This window comes from Anarhichas minor, unplaced genomic scaffold (assembly GCF_050575085.1).
Source record: "Anarhichas minor isolate MPS153535 unplaced genomic scaffold, ASM5057508v1 ptg000016l, whole genome shotgun sequence".
NCBI lineage: Eukaryota > Metazoa > Chordata > Actinopteri > Perciformes > Anarhichadidae > Anarhichas > Anarhichas minor.
The window spans coordinates 3,590,918-3,608,279 of record NW_027466462.1 but is presented as its reverse complement, the minus strand read 5'-3'; the positions used below and the strand labels follow the sequence as shown (position 1 = coordinate 3,608,279).

The 17,362-nt window shown below is 42.5% G+C and overlaps 2 protein-coding genes across 2 annotated transcripts; both read left to right on the top strand.

Moving 5' to 3' along the window:
• The first annotated feature begins 247 nt into the window (after positions 1–247).
• LOC142950631 (uncharacterized) lies at positions 248–10,287 on the top strand. The gene is made up of 14 exons (XM_076092194.1): positions 248–526; positions 1,626–1,994; positions 2,155–2,250; positions 2,562–2,795; positions 3,082–3,247; positions 3,332–3,388; positions 3,501–4,073; positions 6,409–6,665; positions 7,036–7,404; positions 7,565–7,660; positions 7,891–8,124; positions 8,348–8,513; positions 8,598–8,654; positions 8,756–10,287. The coding sequence occupies exons 1-14, from the start codon at positions 290–292 to the stop codon at positions 9,364–9,366; spliced, it is 3,522 nt and encodes a 1,173-aa protein (XP_075948309.1). The 5' UTR covers positions 248–289; the 3' UTR covers positions 9,367–10,287.
• Positions 10,288–11,517: 1,230 nt separating this feature from the next.
• LOC142950844 (uncharacterized) lies at positions 11,518–17,338 on the top strand. The gene is made up of 7 exons (XM_076092467.1): positions 11,518–11,839; positions 12,227–12,336; positions 13,479–14,717; positions 14,927–15,163; positions 15,260–15,484; positions 15,786–15,840; positions 16,101–17,338. The coding sequence occupies exons 1-7, from the start codon at positions 11,668–11,670 to the stop codon at positions 17,192–17,194; spliced, it is 3,132 nt and encodes a 1,043-aa protein (XP_075948582.1). The 5' UTR covers positions 11,518–11,667; the 3' UTR covers positions 17,195–17,338.
• The last annotated feature ends 24 nt before the right edge of the window (positions 17,339–17,362 follow it).

Sequence of the window (17,362 nt, the reverse complement as noted above, 5' to 3'; positions counted from 1 at the left end):
CAGAGAGAGAGAGAGAGAGAGAGAGAGAGAGAGAGAGAGAGAGAGAGAGACATAATGTCCTTAGAATAAACTGCAATACAAAGCTATGGAAATATCACATAAATAAACAATGTGCCCAATTTCAGACTGTTGTGGGAAAAAAAACTTCTATGGATAATAGAAAATCGATGATATATTACATAATATATATTATCATAATATGAAAGCCCCGCCTCCCCTCCCCAAGTCCCTGAGGAGAAACGAAACTAACGGCTCCTTTCCGTTTACTTTCTCTGCGCGTAAATCAACAATGGCCGAGCAGCAGCCGGAGCATGGCGTCGACCTGGACAAGAACCAGTTCGGCTGTTCAGTGTGTCTGGACCTGCTCAAGGAGCCGGTCACCATTCCCTGTGGACACAGTTACTGCAAAAGCTGTATCGAGGATTGCTGGGACCAGGAGGCGAAGAAGGGACAGTACAGCTGTCCTCAGTGCCGGGAGACGTTCAGTCCGAGGCCGCTTCTGAAGAGGAACACCATGCTGGCTGAGGTACTGGCGGGTGGATGTAGAGGTGGTGGTAGAAACTGTTTAAGGGTGTGAAAGTCTAGGTGGAGAATTACTTTGAGACCACAGAGGTTGTTTTTCCCACTGTGATCTATTAAAGGAAGATAATGTAGAGAGTTAAACTATATCTTTCAAATTGTTATTGAATCAAATGACTGAATCCTGTTTAATACTGTGGAGTCACTAAAAGAAGTACAGTGTGTCTAAAGCAGGGGTCGGTAACCTTTTTTGATGTGAAGTGACTGTTTTTAAATATTTGAATGCAAACATAAAGGTTAATTATGACGCCACATCAAAATTAATAAACACCTCCAAATTATATTCCACCTATACAGGCAACGCGAATGAAAGAGTGCACTCTACAAGAAGGCTGCCATTCGTATGAAATGAGTAATCCATACTGATACAGATTCTATGACGAGGGAAATGAGTACCAGCCAAAGGAGTGCCGGAAATGACTCAGTAGCCTATCTTTGCACTTATGGTTTCCCTCATCTCAAAGTCAGTGCTTTGTTTTTTTAATGGGTTTAAATAAGGTCTGTTTTGTTCGACAAAATATATGCCAGTAAATATCCCTCTTGTGAACTTTGAAGCTTTTACTTGTCTTGAAAAAGGTGGGTGCTAACAAGTGGCAAAATGAGACTATAAAAACGTCACCATGCATATCCTCCACCTTTTACAGCTTCATTGTGTTTACTTGCACTCGTGAGACCGTGGTGTAGGTCTATTATAGCCTGATATTAGCTGTTTACGTCTGGTGATTGCATCCACGCTTCAAAAATCATGAAAAGGTAATTCATTTTGTTTGCCATATAGGTTATTCTCTGCAATAATCCACTTGAATTCATTGATGATTGTTAATGATTTTTGTGTTAATAATGTGAATCTGCAAAGTAACAAGAAACTAAAGTTTTAAAATAAATGTAGTGGAGTAATAAGTACAACATTTGTGCACTTGTGAACATTTTCCACAGTGAGAATAACTAATTTAGAGGATTGTGAAATCTTCTGTCGTCATTCTGCTTCTGTCCTGTGTTTCCTGTAATGAACAGTGTTCATCATCTTTCTTTCCCATCATCCACAGCTGGTGGAGAAGCTGAAGAAGAGCAGCACCCAGCAGCCCTCTCCTGCTCTGGCCTGTGCCGGCCCAGAAGACGTCGTCTGTGATTTCTGCTGCGGGACCAGACGAAACAAAGCCACCATGTCTTGCCTGACCTGCTTGGCATCTTACTGTCCGGCTCACCTCGAGCCTCACCACAGTGTTCCCGTGTTGAAGAAGCACCAGCTGGTCTCGGCTACAATCCCACTGCAGGATAAGATGTGTGAGAAGCACAACAAGCTGATGGAGGTCTACTGTCGGACGGACAAGAAGAGCATCTGCTATCTGTGCGTTATAGATGAACACAAGAGCCACAATACGGTGTCATCTACATCAGAGAGGGCTGAGGAACAGGTAGAGGCAAACACACAACTAGTGAACAGGAAACTTTAGACTGTTTAGTAAAACCCTGAAAGATCTGCAGTGATCTGTTTGTTACTTTAATAATTGTAGTAACAAAACCATTCCCAAATGAAAAACAATCATTTGCTGTTGCTCCAATCATTTCTTACAGAAACAGCTGATTGTGAGTCAAAAGAAAGTCCAGCAGAGATTCCAGGAGAGAGAACAGGAGCTGAAGGAGCTGCTACAAGCTCTGAAGGATTATAAGGTGTGAAATTAGACTTCATATTTAAACCTGAGTCTGCATTGAGCACTACAGAAGAAGACTTGTCTGGGTTTTGAAGTCTTGTCTGGGTGAGCTTTGATCCTGTGTTTTTGATACTGGGACTACGACGACATGTGGATGGAGCCTTTTAATTTTATGCAGTCATTAATAACCTCCACAGATTCAAGTGTGAAAACATTGATTCAGTCTGTCGTTACAAAGGATGTATTAAAATATGTCAAAACAATCAGAACTTTGCCACAGAGAACGTATTTATTAAAAGGAAAACTCATTGTTTTTGTTTGTGTGAACAGAGTTCTACCCAGCCTGCAAGGAAGACCTGTGATAAGATCTTTGATGAGATGATCTCGTCCATGAATAAAAAACGCAGTTTGACGAAGCAGCTGATCAACGCCCAGGAAGAGACGGCGGCCGCTCAGGCCGAAGAGCTGCAGCTGCAGCTGGAGGAGGAGATCAGCAAGATGAAGAGGAGAGACGCCGAACTGGAACAGTTGTCTCATATGGACGACCACATCCATTTCATTCAGGTACCAATTTGGTGCAGAGCGACTTCATCCATCTGTTTTTTTTTTGTCTTTCTATCCATTTTAATGTCAATTCTACATTACTGAATAAATCAGTGCTGCACAGCCAAATCATTCACGACTGTAACTGCAGAAGTGAAACTTAGAGGTCAAAGGTGCCATCTGCTGGCCATATTTGACGGTGCAACACGTGAATTTATATGTATGTGTTTTTTTACAGACGGTAAATATTATACTCGGAACTATTTTAATGTTTCTTCTGGTCTCCGGCTTATTGATTTCCCTCCAGACCTTCCAGTCCCTCTCCACCTCCTGTGAATCTCCAGACCTGCCACCTGTTACTGTCTTTTATCCTCAACGTTCAACGTTCACACCTGTGACTGACTGTGTGTCTAAACTGAGGGATGACATAGAGAGCCTCCTGGAGGACACGTGGCCCAGGATCTCTGCCACAGGTACCTGAGAGAAATATATAAATACAGATGCATACAGTGGTTTTATTCAGGTCCAGTAGTATTTACAATCTGTTTTTCTGTCAGTGTCTACGATAGATGTTGTGCCGCCTGCGCCAAAGACCAGAGAGGAGTTTTTACGCTGTGAGTACATTTAACTCTATGCAGTTCCACAATATACCAGTGCATTAATGATGAACTGAATGTTTAAAGGTTGATATTGATGTTTTTTTTCCTGCTTTTATTCCTCCGTCAGATTGCCGTCCTCTGACCCTGGATCAGAACTCCGTCTCCCCATATTTGTCCATTTCACAAGAACAACGGCGGGTCACAAGTAGCTACTGTGAGGATAACAGTCAGGGTTATACTAGTGGTTATAATAGAGGTTATTATAATGATTATGATTCCACACCCAAGCACATTATCATGCAGGTGTTGTGCAGTGAGGGTTTGTCAGAGCGGTGTTACTGGGAGGTCAGTTGGACTGGTTCTACTTGGTCCGTGGCAGTGTCCTACAGCAGCAGGACAAATAACTTACAGTTTGGAAATGATACCAAGTCGTGGAGTTTAGAGTGCTCCCCAAATGGTTACTCTTTCCGGCACAACAACGGTAGCAAAGCGGTGTCAGGCTCTCCATCCTCCAGCGTCGGAGTGTACCTGGATTATAAATTAGGTACTCTGTCCTTTTATAACATCTCCGACACGATGACGCTGCTCCACAGAGAACACGTTGAGTTCACTCAGCCTCTCTATCCCGGCCTTGAGCTGAATAATAATGGATCTCAGTACGATCTCAGAAACTATTTTGCAGAACTGATAAAGCTATGGTGAGCAAATGTATATTGGAGGATGGTTAATGTGCCACTGTTGATCAGGCAGTAGTTGGCTGTCCAATATACACCATATGATAAATGAGAGGATGTGATTTTACAAGAAGTCTAAAATAACTATAGAATCCTGCCTTGTCATAATTTAAGGTCCTGCAGCATGTCAAAAGGCAAGTGTATTTACATAGCACACTTATTTAGTTGTTTTCCGTATTCTGAGCCAGTGGATGCATGTGCACTTGGAACAGAAGAGGCACCAGAATGGAGCCTTGGGGAACTCCGCATGTTATATTTGTCCACTCAGATGTGTAGTTACCTATAAACACAAAGTAGTCCCTGCCCTTTAATGTAGGATTTAAACCAGTTTAGTGATGTGCCAGAAAGTCCCCCCCCCCCCCCCCCCCCCCCCCCCCCCCCCCCCCCCCCAGTTTTTACGCACAAAGCACAAAGCATAGCCAACTGGGGGATATTGAGCTACTTGTTTTGTGAATCTGTGAAACATTAAATAAGTTGGAAACCAGGATTTAGCGATCAAGCTTATTTCCTAATAATTCCTGTTGGTTCAGAGTGTCGGTGTGATTTATGTTATATCAATACAAGGTAAACAATTAGTATACATTTGAGAACATATTGTTGACGACATGTTGTTAGATTTGGAATCATTCCTGAGGAAAATCAAAATGTAATTGTAATAGAGAGTTTGAAGACATTCATTGTGAATCAGGATATCAGACTGTTATGGGATGACTTTTTTTTGGAAGATGAAAGTGATTAATAATCTGAAATGATGACTTTATTTTACACTTTCCATGTTTTTATTTTAATACTTTACTCTTTATTGAAGTGTTTTTTGCATTTTGTTTGACGTGTTTCAACAACAGATTCTAGATTCTGTTTATTCTCTATATCTCTGTTCATTCCTCTTATACATAACTCTGCACGTAGCCGCTTGTTGTACTTCTGCATTTCGTTGTCTCACTATTGTACTCTGTTTAATGAGAATAAAGTTGAACCTAATCTAATCCAACTTTTTCTTTTCAGTCTCTTTTTGTTGTTGTGGCGGCTACAATAAATTCATGACTGTGACTTATGAGACTTAATTCATTCCCACTGTGTCTATCAAACAATGAGGCCACTTTTAGACCTTTTTTTTTCACCTAATGTGGAAAATGTCCCTGAACAAATCCTGAAATAGAAAGCCCCAAAAAACTGCTACGCTTCTGCAACGCGTTGAAAACATATTTCATACTTTTACAACTCTTTATAATTTATAATTCATTTAAATCATGCCCCTGTCTAATACAGTAATTCTGGGGCTGCTCTGTATGTGCAGAAGTGTGTCTGTCATAACTGCTATGCAAACAATGCAATGTACAAAGAAACCTCATATTAAGAGTTTAGAAGATGCATTTTTAATCATCTTTTGGTGGAAGTGATTAAAGGTATGAATGAAAGTAGCGTAGCTTACCTTTAATTCATCCGTACTGCTTTGTGGTTTAAAGACGGTCATTATCTCATCTATCACAGTCTGCATTTTCAAGATTGATAAATATATATTTTTTACTTTAGTTGCTGATAGAGCGAGTTAGGGTGTTGCTATTATTTTGTCCACCTCATTTAGGGTATAGGCTCAGCAAAAGTGGGACACTGTTTTTGACAAATGCACTGGGGCACCACTATAACAAACATCACTCAATTCCTGCATGTTTTTATGAAATCCTTCAATCCTTCTTAACATGGGCATGTCAAGTTTTGAAGATAATTGATTATTGTTTAAAGATTATAAACTCAAACCCAATTATACACAAGGACAACAACTCTAAGATAATTTAATGCCTACTTAAATAACTCAATTGTTTAAAAAGTAAGTTTTACAGACATACAATTTGGACATTGTTAAACTATAATGTATAATGGAGGAATTCTGCACTAAAAAAGACAAGTGCCCCTCTTTACTCTAAACGGTCCCACATTAGCTAACACCATCAAACAGGTAACAGTGCTGACAATTCGCTTTCCATTGAAACTAAAGATTATATTGTGCATTTTTATTCTGTGTTCAGAGACGATATGCATTTCTTAAAATATGTTTGTAATAGCTGGTCGATTTATTCACTAAAAATCTGTTTTCTTAGCTTCCAATTCATTTGCTGGTTCCCTGAACACATGCGTAAGAGTCTCTGTTTAACTTTCAACCACAAATATCACATCACACGTTACATGACGTCAGCAGCGTGTTGCTCTCTGAAGCCCCGCCCCCAGTGGGAGGAAGCAGGCGGACCTAATTCGTATAAAAGCGAAAGCCAAACTCACGACGGGTCTTCCTCGGCACGTGAGACACTTCAAACTCACCAGAAATGGCCGAGCAGCAGCCGGAGCGCGGCGTCGACCTGGACCAGGATCAGTTCTGCTGTTCAGTGTGTCTGGACCTGCTCAAGGAGCCGGTCACCATTCCCTGTGGACACAGTTACTGCAAAAACTGTATCGAGGATTGCTGGGACCAGGAGGTGAAGAAGGGACTGTACAGCTGTCCTCAGTGCCGGGAGACGTTCAGTCCGAGGCCGCTTCTGAAGAGGAACACCATGCTGGCTGAGGTCAAATCTATGTGACTCACCAGTGAAAGATATTACAGCCCAATGCAGCCAGTATCTGTGGATTAATTATGATAAATACACATATGTCTGCAGACCTTAAGCACCAATGCACAGCTATCAAACATATTCAGCCCTATTAAATACTGTGGAGTGAAACTGTCCAAATATGATGCAAAATGTTTGCATTGCAACTACAGCTGAGCTCTGAAGTGGTCCTGCCTATAAATAAGTGCACTTAAAAACTATATAAATATAGCATATTCCAAAATAATAATAACCAATTTATTTAATCTTCTGTCGTCATTCTGCTTCTGTCCTGTGTTTCCTGTAATGAACAGTGTTCATCACCTTTCTTTCCCATCATCCACAGCTGGTGGAGAAGCTGAAGAAGAGCAGCACCCAGCAGCCCTCTCCTGCTCTGGCCTGTGCCGGCCCAGAAGACGTCGTCTGTGATTTCTGCTGCGGGACCAGACGAAACAAAGCCACCATGTCTTGCCTGGCCTGCTTGGCATCTTACTGTCCGGCTCACCTCGAGCCTCACCACAGTGTTCCCGTGTTGAAGAAGCACCAGCTGGTCTCGGCTACAGTCCCACTGCAGGGAAAGATGTGTGAGAAGCACAACAAGCTGATGGAGGTCTACTGTCAGAGAGACAGGAAGTGCATCTGCTATCTGTGTGTTATAGATGAACACAAGAGACACAATACGGTGTCATCTGCATCAGAGAGGGCTGAGGAACAGGTAGAGGCAAACACACAACTAGTGAACAGGAAACTTTAGACTCTTTAGTAAAACCCTGAAAGATCTGCAGTGATCTGTTTGTTACTTTAATAATTGTAGTAACAAAACCATTCCCAAATGAAAAACAATCATTTGCTGTTGCTCCAATCATTTCTTACAGAAACAGCTGATTGTGAGTCAAAATAAAGTCCAGCAGAGATTCCAGGAGAGAGAACAGGAGCTGAAGGAGCTGCTACAAGCTCTGAAGGATTTCAAGGTGTTGAAATTAGACTTCATATTTAAACCTGAGTCTGCATTGAGCACGACGACGACATGTGGATGGAGCCTTTTTCATTTTCTACAGTCATTAATAACCACCACAGATTCAAGTGTTAAAACATTGATTCAGTCCGTCGTTACAAAGGATGTATTAAAATGTGTCAAAACAATCTGAACTTTGCCACAGGACTTCTACAGTATGCCATTATTTTGTGTTTGTGTGAGCAGAGTTGTAGCCAGACTGCTGCGGAGAGATGTGATGGGATCTTCAATGAGCTGATCTGCTCCATGAGGAGAAGACGCAGTTTGACGAAGCAGCTGATCAACGCCCAGCAAGAGACGGCCGCCGCTCAGGCCGAAGAGCTGCAGCTGCAGCTGGAGGAGGAGATCAGCAAGATGAAGAGGAGAGACGCCGAACTGGAACAGCTGTCTCATACGCCCGACCACATCCATTTCATTCAGGTACCACTTCGGTGCAGAGCAACTTTATCCATCTGTTCTTTTGTCTTTTTATCTGTTTTGATGTCAATACTGAATAATCGGTACAAAAGTGCCATCTGCTGGCCATATTTGACGGTGCAACACGTGACGTTATATGCATGTGTTTCTTTTACAGACGGTAAATATTGTACTCGGAACTATTTAAATGTTTCTTCTGGTCTCCAACGTATTGGTTTCCCTCCAGACCTTCCAGTCCCTCTCCACCTCCTGTGAATCTCCAGACCTGCCACCTGTTTCTGTCTTTTATCCTCAACGTTCAGCGTTCAAACCTGTGACTGACTGCGTGTCTAAACTGAGGGATGACATAGAGAGCCTCCTGGAGGACACGTGGCCCAGGATCTTTAGCGCAGGTACCTGAGAGAAATGTATAAATCCAGATTCATACAGTGGTTTTATTCAGGTCCAGTAGTATTTACAATCTGTTTTTCTGTCAGTGTCTACGATAGATGTTGTGCCGCCTGCGCCAAAGACCAGAGAGGAGTTTTTACGCTGTGAGTACATTTAACTCTATGCAGTTCCACAATATACCAGTGCATTAATGATGAACTGAATGTTTAAAGGTTGATATTGACTTTTTTCCCCTGCTTTTCAGATTGCCGTCCTCTGACCCTGGATCAGAACTCCGTCTCCCAATATTTGTCCATTTCACAAGAACACCGGCGGGTGACATGTAAAACCTATGAGGGATTTTCTCAAAGCAGTGACAATTATTACAGTAATTATTATACTGCAATCTCAGGCCGGAGGATTCCGATCATCAGGCAGGTGTTGTGCAGTGAGGGTTTGTCAGAGCGGTGTTACTGGGAGGTCAGATGGAGTGGTTGCACTTGGTCCGTGGCAGTGTCCTACAAAGACAGCAGCAGGACAAAGGACTTAGAGTTTGGAAATGACACCAAGTCGTGGAGTTTAGAGTGCTCCCCACATGGTTACTCTTTCCGACACAACAACGGAAGCAAAGCGGTGTCAGGCCCTCGATCCTCCAGCGTCGGAGTGTACCTGGATTATATATTAGGTACTCTGTCCTTTTATAACATCTCTGACACGATGACTCTGCTCCACAGAGAACACGTTGCGTTCACTGAGCCTCTGCTCCGCAGAGAACACGTTGCGTTCACTGAGCCTCTCTATCCCGGCCTCGGGCTGAAGGACGCGCGCGGTGGACATTACGCAGAACTGATCCAAGTTCTGGTGATGGGATTTTGAGGTCCTGCTGAGTCATCTTTCTGCCAATTGTCTCTGGAGCTTTTCAGTGCCAATAAGAAGTTCTGTAAGAAATACTGGCCACTACTTTGATGAGAATATACAGAAAATGTCATTCATGCAACCATAAACGAGCACTTTGATTTAAAAAAAATAAATAAATAAAAATAAAAATAAAAAGCCCATATAGGTATTTTCCCCAATTGCAAAACGGGTAAACGGTAGAGTGGTGTTTATTTTAAATAGTTTGGAATTTTGTTCGCTCACTTTGGCGGCCCCAGTTAAAACACACTCATTCTTGGGGTCTTCAGATGTTTTTCACCAGGCACCATGTGGGTCCATGCAGAAGCTTTGTCTAATATAACGCATGGCTTTATTGAGTTTCAGAGTGTTATGAAGCTCATGGTTATTGGGGATTTATTGTACTAAACGTGACATATTTGTTCAGTGTTCGCTTGTTCCATTTGGAATGCAGACTTTTGGTGATACTTAAATAACAACGCTTTAATGTCACGAAACAGTTTGCTGTAAGTTATTTTAAACCACATTAGTCTTGCCCCAGTTACATTTGTTTGAACATATTTGGAGTCCATTATGTCACCACTTTTTTTTTTTTTTTTTAATGCCATGATTTAGGTCATGAGGAGTGGACATGCAACACATGGTTATTTTCACTTATTTAAATTGTCCAACACATTGAAGCATTTATATGCAGGAGAGTATGTTTTGGATCAATTGATTATTTTTACTAGTTCATAAATAAATAAATACATGCATAAGCACAACCCATTGTTTCTCATGTGTCTCCTGGCAGAACATTAACAGACTTAAGTGTCTTCTTTGCATATCTAATCTAATATTTGCAATATCTTTTGCAGCTTGGTGTCTTCATTAAGGTGACATATTTTGCAATAACAACAAATCTGACTGTTGCAGGGCGTCTGTGGTGCTGTTGAGGTGTTTCTATTATTGATTCAAACCTCATTGATGTAACTGGGGTGAACTAAATATTTAAATTGTTAGATCAACCAAAGAATGTCTTTGCGAGCACTGTCGCATGGACACTAGAGGGCACCTGTATCCCTCTAAGTAGGCTACTTCCTATTAGTATAAACAACTTGGATATGAGTTGATGCCAAGCTGCAAGGACACGCCTGTAGCACCAGTCACTACTCAAACAGCCAGGTGGGTTTCTGCAAATATTGGCTTTATGCTCAAGGATATTTAAGAAAAACTAATGATACATTTGCTTCAGTGTGAAAAAGAGCGTGGACTGAAATTTTAGTTAATTTTGCACTATTTTGACACATTCTTTTAGGGAGATTTAACGCATTGTATTTAGTGTGACCCCTCAGTGCATTCACAGAAAATGAACAGTCCCATTCACACATAGGCTTAAACCATTATTCATCACCTTAGTCTCTTTGTGTGCCATAATTATTTGTTATAATATTGGCCTTATTAGTGGTTCTTTGCCACCAGTATTTTTTGTTGAAGTTATTGTACTTTGTTGTCGCCTCAGAGTTTAGAAGCTGCTGATGAATAGAAAGCAGCATATGGCCTCGGCAGGCCCAAGCTGACGAGACTGGACAGGTGACGAGACTGGACAGGTGACGAGACTGGACAGGTGACATACCTGAACCAGTGTTTGCACTGAAGCGTGATTCTGGTGAAACAAAAGAGCTGATGGCTGCCTAACAGGGCTTTGACTCTCTCCCCGCGTTCAAGAAATATATGCAACTTGTCCGTTAAAATGAGTTAACATTGACGTTCTGTTCATGAAAAAACACCGTCCACTGGATTTTCATACTTTTGACAAAAAGGAATTTTTTTTTCATGCAGATCCCCATAGAACACACAGTATAAATATTTCCTTATTTGGTGTAATAATGCTTTAGGGTCCAGTCTGTGCAAAGGGAAGGTGCCACTTCAATATATATAGAAATATATAAAATTAGGTTTTTTTTTTGCAAATACCCAATTATTTTCTCATACAGTAATAGTAATACTTATTGTTATTATTATACACATGGCTACAGCTGTGGTGTTTGTTGGACCACAACAATCTTCACTGTTAGACGAGTTCATACACAATAAAGTTGTTTTCTCTTTCCTCTCAGGTTTACAGTAAAGAGATACTGCACGGTACCTCCCTGCTGTACAAAGTCATAAAGACATTTAATGTGACTCATATCTGCTGTATCAGCACTAGAGGCGCACTTCGTCCGGCAGGGTCAGACGGGCGACATTTGTCAACACAAAACAGATGTTTGGCTTCATTCGGCTCTCCTCGCGGGTTAAACTATGGCTGATGTTTATCGACACCCCGTTTTCTTTGAGTGCCCCGGCCTCCTCAAAGAGCAGGAGAAGAGGATAGAAACGTATTTCCGTGTTCACCGCAGATCAGGCGGAGGAGACTGCGCGCTGAGGAGGGACAACGATCGGATCTACAGCGTTGCGTTCATAGACCCAAAAGGTAGGTCAGGCCTTAAGACACCGATATTAATTATCATATCATATTTTATATTATAATACCGTCAAAGTGGGGTAATAGTAATACTACGTTAAAATGTTGAACCGTTATTATCATTTGTGAGATTGGATCCAAAACAGAATTCCTGACTATTGCTTTCCCGAGAAAGCGAAACTTAAATCACTGTTGCCACAAATGAGGTTTGGAGTCGTCAAACTTCTTGAATAGGCTAAAGACAAATAAATATATTGTATCTTAACTGTAGAAAAGTCTAAGCAACAAAGCTAGTGTTGCCCTACATAAACACGTTCTCGCTACAAGTGACAGAAAAAGAGAGTCTCTGTTGTTGTTGTTTTTTCTTTCAACTAAAGGTTACATTTCTATCTTTAGATCAGCAGGCGGTGCTGCAGAGATCTGAGCATGCTGTGGACGGTCTGGTGTTAACTGTCCGAGGCAGCCGGGACCCTCTCTCCTCCCAGGATTTCACCGCTCCAGTACAGGTTGGCACAACAATTAAATGAGGTCAATATCCGAGATCCACGCGCGCGTGTGCAGAGGTCCCGCAACTCCTACATCCGAGCACCATGTTACTTTTTCACTCACTTGTACTTTTTACTCCAATACCTCTCAGAGGTAACTATAGTACTTTTAACTGATCTACATCTCAGAGGGAGATACTTTTTTGTACTACAAACATATGATCTCACAGAATATGATGCATTAAACTAACCAAAAGTATATAAAGGAGTTAAAACATGTAACATACACATACATACAGCAATACTATATATCCTGAAACATCAGATATAATTGTAAAACACTGACAGGGAACATTTTTCTACCCGGGTACTTTTACTTATAGTACTTTAAGTACATTTTGCTGATAATAACATTCCTGACTAAGGTTTTGAATGCAGGAATTTTGTCTTTTTACATTTTTAGTGGAATATCAGTGTGGTATTAATACTTTTACTGCAGTAAAGGACTTTTTTTCATCCACTAATTTCTTGTCACTGATTTCATTTTGGGAACTCACTTGGCAAACAGTTAATATGCAAACAGTGGTTCTTAACCTTGTCTCCAGACCCTTGTTCATAGTATAGAAAACTGCATTTTCTCTGTTTACTTCTGTAAACACAAGAGTATGATTAAATATGATCACATCATGTTTTAGTCAATTAAGATCAAGGAGTTAATGTGATCTGTTTGTCACAAGAGGTTTGACTAACGAACAAACGGTGTCTGTAATAGAATGATGGAGTGAATTTAAATCAATCTGAGCAACTTGCAATTTTGCTTGCGCGAGCAGATATCCGCTGCGCAAAGTGATGTGAAAGCGCTCGCAAAAGTAATATGCATGCGTGGCTGTCTGAGTTGCACCTGACCTCTACACACGCGTGCACTCAGTTTTGCTCGTGGATATTGACATTGATTTGCCGTCATATATTTCATTTCAGACGTACAAGTTTGTAGATTCAAGAAAATGATTTACCATTTACCGTTACTGTTTTTATGTAGTTGTATAACACCAGAGGTTGTATACTGCACCTTAATCACTCTGCATATTAAGGGGTTTTATCTAACAATCCATGTACACGACGGCAGTTAACTGTTAATTAACTGATGTCTCCTTTGAACACAGAGCCCACAATGCATTCCTGACTCAACACCTTCACCAAGTGGCGAAGAATATGAACTACGACTTGATTCTCACCTCCTGCGTTATCTAAAGGAGTGCCCCAAGGCTGGGAAAGAACTAGAGGAAGCACTCACCTCTGTGGCCTGCTCTGCCCAGCTGTACCCAGAGGAGGGGAGGGTTTTAGTTAGCCGGTTAGCTCAAGCTGGTGCTGCTGTTAGAAATTGGAAAGCCGAGGTAGACAAACTCTTTGATGGCTACATGTGCCATCAAAGAGCTGCAGGTCAGTTCGTTTTGGAAGGTTCTGTGGAGGAGATTCTTAAGGCTGGAGATTGTATCTCTGAGCAGGAGAACCTTGTGTTAGAAAGGACCGTTTCTGACATGAGCCCACATCTTTTGGCCTTCTTGAGAAAGGCATACAGCGGTGCAGGGGTGCTGGGGGACTTTTTAGGGGTTGGTGGCAAGGTGGAAATAGAGTTACGAGACACAGAGGTACGTTTCTTATCTCTTTCCACTGATGATCTTGATGAAACTGTAAAAGCACTGCAAGGTGAGATCAAGGAAGTCAAGATTGATGTTCCTAACTGCTCTTCTGTGCCATCTGATCTTTGTGAAAATCTAAAGTCCAAGAGAAATGAGATGAACCAAGGGCAATACAGGGCTCAGGTTGTGTTTGGCCCAGACAGCACGGTGTGCCTACTGGGCCACACCAAAGAGGTCGAAGAGCTGAGGGAAGTTGTCATACAGTTTTTGGACGAGTCAAGTGTTCAAAGCATAGTCTATCTGCCTTACACAGAGTTAGCACAACAGTTGCCAGAATTGCTGCAGTGGCATGGTTTTGACTATTCAGGGGTTACCTTCCATCCCATAACATCTTCCTCCACAGTGGTGCTGAAAGGTCCATCCGGAAAAGTGAATGAGGTCAGAAACTGGCTAGGTCTATTTCTGGTCTCACTTCTTGAGGATGGAGTCACCACTGACCAGTTAGGGACAGTAAGATATTCCAAAAGTCCCACTGGGAAAGATGAATTCCTAAATGTTGCGCGTGATCTTGCGCCCTTAAGTTTGAGTGAAGTAAACACAACAGTTGCTAGCAACAGCCAAGCATGTGACCGGCCTCTCCAAGGGATAAGTAGCGGAAACGCTGCACCAAGTGATCCGGGGTTCCAAAGAGGAGCCACTGGTGGAGCTCCTGAAGAAGGGGTCCATGTGGACATCATTCAGGAAACCCTGGAGACCCAGCAGGTGAGAAATGTCTTAAACTTGCTCATTAAGATAAACACATTTTTAGGATACGTCACAGGTGCTTGACATAGCACTTTTATTTTCTCCTGTGGGTGTCAGCTGATTTATAGTGAGCTAACACCATGAGCAATAAGTTGAGGAATTTGTACATTAGATCTTTAACATGAAATGGTGTTCAACGCCCACCACATCTCCTGCTCTCCTCCTAGGTGTATGCCCTGGTTTCACCCATGGTTGGCCATGATCCTCTCTCCACCTGTGTTGGAAACACTTTGTGTGAAATGGTTGGATCCCAGCTGACTGCAGGCTTTAGAAAGGAAGCAGGAGAAGGAACTATGCCTGGTGACGCAGTCCTGGTGGAGGGCTTCTCCGCACTTCCATCTAATGCAGTGTTCTTCCTCAACCTCATTCCCTGGGATGAAGACCCAGATGGAACTGCAGTTCAGGTGCGGTACTGGAGGAGTGTTTTCTGTTCTCTGCACCTTAATACAGTATTTATTTTTGTCTAGCCTTAAAAATAATTGAATTCTGACATTTTCCAGGTTCTGAAACTGGCCGTCAGTAACATCCTAACTACCTGTGAGAACAGAGGGTTTGGATCAGTTGCTCTCCCTCTACTCGGTGCTGGGAATGCCCTGCAGTTTCCCGAGAGCGTGGTTGCCAGGGTTCTACAGGAGGAAGTTCATGCGTTTGAACAGAACCGAGCCAGCAGAACACCGTTCCTGGTCCGCGTCGTCATCCCCCCCACTGACGAAGAGTCCAGCGAGGTAATGGAAATGCATTCACGATGAAACTCAAGTGTTCAAGTTGCATGAAATATAGTAACAAAATGATAAATCTCCATAAACAGATATATCTGCATATGAATGCAATGATTTAGCTTAGAACATGGCTACTAGACGTCATCTCATGTCTCAAGTTGCTAATTGTAAACACTGAGCAGCGAACAGAAGAGGAAGTCTTGGCACGGATATCCGCTGGCTACACCGGAACGTCAGCTAACATTTTAACAAACATCATATGAGTATATACTTGAATTGGTATTAAACCCTCTCCTTGTCTCTGCAGGCCTTCAGGTATGTCCAGGAAGCTTTCCAAGCCAAAATATTCCAACCAGACCAAGGTGGGCATAGATATTATATGACAGCAAAGAGTCAGAATTCAGTCCTGTGGCACCCGTTTTCCTGTTTTTCTTTCTCTAACTTTATTATTATTTATAAATAAATAAAATGATCTGCTGGCACTTCTCCCTGTGGACCTAACATCATTGTTGTCTTCATTTGGCAGATATTAGTAGGCATCCTTAAGTCTAATCTTAAAGCTAAAGCATTCCTTTAAAATCAGGAGACAAATGTACTAAACAGAGACATTATTCTCTTCTAGGGTCAACTACAAGGAGGATCGTCCTGCTGGGAAAAACCGGATCTGGGAAAAGCAACCTAGCTAACACCATATTTGGAGAGAAATTGTTCAAAACAGACCATTCTCCCAACTCTGGAACAAGTGAATGTCAAGCTGAAACCAAATCCGTCAATGGAAGAAGCTTCACTCTGATCGACACTCCTGGTTTCTTTGATACAGGCAGGCCTGAGGAGAAGATGAAGGCTGAGATAGTGAAGTGCATCACAGAGTGCGCTCCTGGGCCTCATGCTTTTCTCATTGTGCTGAAAGTGGAGAAATTCACAGAGCACGAGCAGGCTGTCGTCACTAAAATATGCCAATATTTCTCTGAAGATGTTTTGAAATATGCTGTGATCGTCTTCACACATGGCGACGGGCTGCCTAAAGGGATGAAAATTGAGGAGTTTGTGAGTCAGAATGAGAATCTGAAGGATCTGGTGAAGAAGTGCGGCGGCCGGTGCCACGTCGTTGATAATAAACACTGGGAGAACAACCTGCAGAATAGCTACAGGAGCAACCCGGTCAGGGTGGAGGACCTGCTCAGCACAATAGACAAGATGGTGATGGAAAACAACGGAGGCCACTACACCAACGAGGTGTTTCAAGAAGTGGAGAAAGAAATACATATAGAGGAAGAGCACATAAAGCAAAACATGTCGTCGGGAAACGTGCCACAGGAAGAGATCAGAAGACAGGCAAAAACCAGAGTGTCTGAGAGGCTCTTGATCCAACTGGCAGGCACAGCAACAGGAGTGGTGTTAGGAGCTTTGTGTGGCTTGACAGCGATGGTTGGACTAGTCATCACGGCTCTGCAGAACTGTGCAGGGTTGATGAAACTTGTGAAAATGGCTCCAGCAACAGCGGTGGCGGCAGCAGCAGCAGCAGCAGGAGGAGGAGAAGTAGTAGGACTGGCAGTCGCTGGAGTGGCGTTGGGCGTGGCCGCTGCAATAGGAGGAGTAGTAGGGGGTATTATTGGACACGAGGCAGCTGAGGCAGCAGAAACACCGCGGGAGGCAGTCGAAATTGTAATAAATGCTGTCAAAAACAGAGGGAAAGCTGCTTTTAAGATGCAATGATTACATTCCATTCATCTGGAGTTGTGTTTTCTGGCCACCTGGTGAATGTTTGTCCAACGTTCACTCCATTTATCTCTGCTTTTGTCTCAACCATTCCAGGGGGGGAGGGGGGTGTCTGTCTCTCTAGCTGCTGAAGGCTCCATAAAGAGCCGGGGGGAGGGGGGGGGA